This window comes from Nelumbo nucifera, chromosome 7 (genome assembly GCF_055504915.1).
Source record: "Nelumbo nucifera cultivar China Antique chromosome 7, China Antique-T2T, whole genome shotgun sequence".
Lineage (NCBI taxonomy): Eukaryota > Viridiplantae > Streptophyta > Magnoliopsida > Proteales > Nelumbonaceae > Nelumbo > Nelumbo nucifera.
Genome location: NC_142655.1, coordinates 53,464,698 through 53,470,697, shown reverse-complemented (window position 1 = coordinate 53,470,697; position 6,000 = coordinate 53,464,698). Strand labels below are relative to the sequence as shown.

The 6,000-nt window shown below is 37.6% G+C and overlaps 1 protein-coding gene across 3 annotated transcripts in view; it reads right to left on the bottom strand.

Annotated features, from left to right (window-relative positions):
* Positions 1 to 1,106: 1,106 nt before the first annotated feature.
* LOC104610996 (MBOAT (membrane bound O-acyl transferase) family protein) overlaps positions 1,107 to 6,000 on the bottom strand; it is a 90,894-nt gene continuing 86,000 nt past the window's right edge. For 2 of the 3 annotated variants that reach the window (XM_010277891.3, XM_010277893.3), the window contains 4 exons: positions 3,008 to 3,083; positions 2,882 to 2,931; positions 2,722 to 2,786; positions 1,107 to 1,411 (listed from right to left, as the gene is read on the bottom strand). In XM_010277891.3, the coding sequence (XP_010276193.1) occupies positions 2,748 to 2,786; positions 2,882 to 2,931; positions 3,008 to 3,083 (165 nt within the window). In that variant the 3' untranslated portion in view covers positions 1,107 to 1,411; positions 2,722 to 2,747. The remainder of the gene's footprint in view (positions 1,412 to 2,721; positions 2,787 to 2,881; positions 2,932 to 3,007; positions 3,084 to 6,000) is intronic. The other variant, XM_010277892.3, reaches the window with a different exon arrangement.

Sequence of the window (6,000 nt, the reverse complement as noted above, 5' to 3'; positions counted from 1 at the left end):
TCACTAATGCGATAAATACAAGTAGGCTACATTTTGCAATGCAAATACAAATATGTTCTATATTTTTGCTTAATGGGGCTACACAAATGGGGTAACCTATCCCTCATCCCCTTAACCCCCAATCCTGGTGGCAGCGGAATTTGATCCGACTGCTACAATGAGTCAGATCCTACCAACTGTGCCACTTTCAATTGGTGCAAACACAAATATGCTCAGTACAAATACAAATGTGCTGGTTCATGAAAATGCATAGCTCAATTTTACATTGACAGATTTTATATTCCTACCAAAAGGTTTTTGGTTGTGAAAATACAAACACCAATTTTAATATTGGAATCCTTCCTTTTTAACATTAACCAGCTTTGTATATGCCTTATAAGTTGTGATAGTTGTCATTTCCATTACACAAATGTTCTCTTAACAAATGTTGCAAAACTGGACTAGCACTAGAGTGCATGTATATACAACCTCGCATCTGCACTACAAACAAACGTAACTTTGGCTTAATTTGGAAGGAGTACAATGCAAATATGTAGAGTACAAAATCTTATATTTTGTACATATTTGCATTTGTACTTTTTCCAAACTGAGCCTTTAGGCTATATTTGGAAGAAGTACAAATACAAATATGTAGAGTACAAAGTCTTACATTTTGCATTGTTTTGTATGTATTTGTATTGTACATATTTGAATTTGTACTCCCTCCAAACTAAGCCTAAAGCTCAGTTTGGAAAGAGTACAAATATGTTCTATTAAAATGCAAATGCCCAAGTTGGGACATTACGTAATAGATATAGAGGTGGTGTGATAATGTCAAAAATATTTCATAAAATCAAGCACGAGGGTCCCTCGGGGAAACGAAGACCAGGCTGTTTTTCAAGTTACAGATTAACCAATGGATGGGCTAAACATTTATGCGATTACTGGTTTCCAAATTCAAAAACCTGAAATGATGCAATGATATATTAATATAACTTGAAGGTGAACAGAACTACCGGAAATCCATCAATCCAACTGAAATAATGTTGTACGCATGATTTATGATTTACGATTAGTCAAAGCTACAAATTGGTAAATGAGTAACAATTGCAAGGATCTCCAAATGCTAAAGATAAGAGAGATTTTATCCATTAACCATTCTATTGAACTAGTTGCAACTTGGTCATCACAATCATCTAGGCCTTGACACGGCCAATATGAGGTCTGCTACATGAATCCCATTCCAACATTCTGTTATGTTAAGTGCAACTAGTTGCAAGACGATATGGATAAAAAAAATGAACTGCCATGATTTAATAAATACTTGTGTATACTGGAAGTCCAGAACAGATGATTTAACAGTTGCAGAACCTCAAGACTTCTGATACTTTCATCCACAACGTAACATTCATCAGTCTCTCCTGATGCATCTCTGCAATGACAGGTCAGTCAAATATTGACAAAGTGAATAGTCGTCTACCTATGAAAAAGTGCATGTTACAGACATAAGATTCAAAATGACATGCCTACAAGTGTGGCAAGGATTTGCATATGTAACTTGGTTATGCATCAGTGATGAGCAGATGTTGAGTGTAACAAGCATTTCCGGAGTTATATTCATACTACAAAAAGAGATTCTACCATTTTTCTTGGCAAATTTGGCTGTAGTTAGACAACAGTGAAATGGCAGAGAAGAGTTTGTGTATCAAAAATAAAATAATCAGAATGAGGCTTAGGGGCCATTTGATAACACAGCTGAATTGGCTAAACTAAATGGCATTGCTTTGTCACTTTTGTGAATAAGTTATTAAGGAGATTGTGAGATCATAACGGCTGAAGCTGAAGTTTGGTTAATATATAGAATGTTTTATTATTAGATATTTTATCCAGTTTAAGACAAAGAAATAAGTCATTCACTTGAGACACTATCAAGCATCTCCTTAATTGAATTGAGGGTTATAATAGACATCATTTCACATTCCTGTATCAATTACATGTTATTGTTGACAATTTTAGTCATATCCGCTGTCTTTGGAATGGTTCCCAAATAGAATAGTTGGATGGAAGGATTCTGAAACTTGTTCTTTTCCAGTACTTTGCTGTTAGGCTCCAAAAGTAGAGCCTTGTGGAATCTGGATAAAGCAGATTTCATTTACATGTTTTCAACCCATTTGGTGGATTCTGGAATAATTATTCATTAGAGAGTTGGTCATTTTCAAATCCACTGATTGGGTGTTTCCATCTGTATTCACCCCCACTCACACTTTCCAGCCCTGTCAAATGCATTCTAGAGCTGTCTCACCTTCAGATGTCATTTTAATATTACAAACTCAAATGAACCAAATAATTCAAAAACACATCTAAAATTTAAAAAACATGGCAACATGTACATTTTCCATGTTTTAACTACAGGATGTACTCTAACAACATTACATGGAAATCATACAAGCATCAGAAAAGAATAAGATTATTGATACAGAGGGATGATGCTAACTAAGAGTTGGATTCCATATATAAGATGCACAGGTTAAATATCACAATCATAACTATGACTCAGTGCACCACCACCATACACATGCTGACCACTGACCAGATCTTTACAATGAATATTTGTGAGGATGCATCAGATTAGTTTGACTAAACTTAGCATATAAGATGCTGACAAATATTTGTGAGGATGCATTGGGAAAATGATTCTATCATGCTCAAACTTCAAATTTCCAGCTTAAGTTACAACCTTACCTATGAAAGATAGACCACTAAATACACTACCGCTTATGCCTTGCTTCATGGATGTGAAACATAAGCTGCAAAAGAAACAATGCCAAACAGTAATGGTGTAACTAAAGTTATCAGGTACAATGAGGTCAGTTTAGTTCTGACATGATGGGAAGCTATTTACCTTGGTTCCAACATAAAATGTAATAAACATGCCACCAAGAACAGGCCATCCTGAAAGTTTGAAACATGATATGAACCTGGCTATCACTAGGTATTTCTCAAAAAGAGAGTTATAGGTTTCACATACCATCCTTCTGAAGGAATCGAGAAACTAACCAATTGATGCCTGATGGTCCAATAACATAACCAACAAGGTTGGCAACCTGTTTAATGCACTGCTTAGTAATTAAAGTATAAACTGATTTAAGTAATATCCAACATTAATGAACAGTTGAAATATTGATACATGTGATAATTTCTGTGCCATCTTCTATGAATGAATATTTGGGATGAGATGCAAGATTGCGCTTCATATTTAGTTTAATTGGGCTCTTTCCCAGTGAGCTCACCCTATTGTTTAAATTAACAAAATTTTATTAAAAGAAAATGAAAAAGAAATAAAGAATAAAATGTGTTGGGGCCTTGGTATAACACATCATGTAGAAGAAGGTTACCCAAAACAAAGATGCAAGTTCTTATGTAAAAACATCCACAAATTCCAATTCAACTACATCCCAAAATTCCCTCCCTAATGAATTCCCAACCATGTTATGAATTTTAAGGACCAAAATCCAATGTGAGATGCTACATCTACAATCATCAATCAGATGTCCAAAAGGCCTTGCCTTCAAAAATACTTCGGTTTTCTAAGGAGATTTGGTGGTATTCTGAGGAACATGAAAGGCATAAAATAGAGATAATCGTCTAATCGATCAACTAGCTTAATGATTCCTTTTCTTGAAATAGATGCTTAAGTACCCATCTGCTTTTCTATCTTTGTCACTACTGGAACATTACTGGTGAGAATGAAAGAAAGATAACTTACTGTTCATGTGGTCAGATGCACCGAAATCAATGATCCAAGATTGACTAGATAGGATGAGGATTTGAGGAATTGCACCCACTAACTATAATGTCCACTCTAAAGGGGCAAGTAGGGCTTAGGTCCATTTCTTCTATGAGAAACCAAGTACAGGTACCTTTACTGATTAACTAATCTCTAGACACTAGAACAGATCAAAAATAGATTCTAATTCCTCGTGGATGTATCTTGAATTGGGATCTCTTGGATCAACTTTGTTCAAGTTATGCTGAATTGGATAAAGAAGAATGCTAAAAATACTCTCATGAATAGGACTGTACTCGTAGTCGTACCATAGACTTTAAACATGTTGATATTGATATTTTTTGTGTCTTTTCACAAGGGGATGATTTTGTAATTAAACCACCTTATATGAGCACATGTAACAGCAATAATTAGAGAAGACATCTATCTCTTTGCCGTTAGAGCAGCTGATTTTGTTGGGTAGCTGCCCAACTCAGATCTTCTTCGAGGGAGGATAATCTCCAGAATAGGGGAAAGCGAGAGTGAAGAGATAGATCAAATCTTCTTATTATTCCCTTATTGTAAGTACACCTCTGTATTCAATCTTGCCTTCAATGTAACTGATTAACAACAGAATTATAACAACTTGTCAACTTGTTTGATTCAGGTAACTCCAACTTGATACAGTTAACTCCAGCTGTCTTTGCATTGACATCCTTATGCTGAGGTGGCCTTAACTGATTTATAACGGAATTATAACAACTGCCAACTTGTTTGATTTAGTTAACTCCAAGTTGATTCAGTTAACTCCAGCTGTCTTTGCACTGGCTTCCTTAAGTTGAGGTGACCTTCTTCTCCTTCTAGAATATACTTGTAGTTCCTGCCCCCTTTGTGCCTCTAACATCTCCCCCCTCCTCAACCTGGCACTCGTCCTCGAGGCCAAGGTGTGGAAAGTGTTGCATCAGCTCGGTGCAGGGCTCCCATGTGGTTTCTTAAATTGGTACCCCTTCCCAGCAGACTAATGCCTCTTTAATAAAAGCTTGACCTTGTTTCACCCATCTATATTTCAAGATGTCCTTGGGTCGTAGCTGTAGCCACCCTTCTTCTGTGAATTCCAGTAATGTTGAACATGTGGTTTGTGGATTGACAGCTTTCTTGAGGATGGAGACATGGAAAACTGGGTGTACTTTGGAGTCTACTGGTAGTTCCAGCTCGTAGGCTAGTGATCCTATGCGCTATAGAATTTGAATGGTCCATAGAACCTAGGGGCAAGCTTGTTGTAGGGGCGGGAGGCCATTGAGATCTGTCTATATGGTTTGAGTTTTAGGTAGACAAACTCACCTTTCTGGAACTCAACAGGCCTCTGTTTTGCATCATAATCGCGCTTCATCAGTTCTTGAGCATGTGTCAAGTGAGCCTTCAGTTCATGGATGATTTCATCTCGGGATGAAAGACACTCATCAACCACTACATTAGCTGAAGACCCCTTTTTCATAGGGTAGAACTGATGGTGGGTCTCTGCCGTATAATGCTTTAAGTGGTGTCATACCTGCTGAGACATGGAATGAGGTATTGTACCAAAACTAGGCAACCATTGTATCCACTGTTTAGGTCTGTCCCCCACAAAGCATCGTAAATATGTGTTGATGCATCTATTGACAACTTCGGTCTGCCCATCCGTCTGAGGATGATAGCTAGTAGAGGTGTTGTGTGAAGTGCCTTGTAACTTGAAATATTCTCTCCAAAAACTGCTGAGGAAGGTTGGGTCTCTGTCGGAGACGATTGCCTTTGGTGTTCCATGTAATCTGGTGATTTCTCTAACAAATGCTTCTGCCACCGTATGCTGTGTAAGGGTGTGTTAGAGGTACAAAGTGGCTGCACTTTGATAGCTGGTCAACCACCACAAGTAGGACTGATTTGCCTTTTGAAAGAGTCATAGTAATTCTGCCACCGTATGACCCCCTATAGCTGAATCATGAAAGAGTCATAGTAATTCTGCTATGTGGGCTGACTTGGATGAGATAACCAATCAACCCTTGTAATAGTGTAACCTGGGGTCAAGGCTGGATTCTGGGCCCATTTGGCCCTTAATTGGGCTAGTTCTGTATCTTGAAAGGCTTCAGCTTTGAGATGCTTGATTAATGGATAACTGGGCCTGGAGACAGTGAGTTGTGCCAACTCAGGTAGCTTGGATAGAGCATCAGCTGCTCGACTAGTTGTACCAGGTTTATATTCTATAATGTAGTCATGTAGTC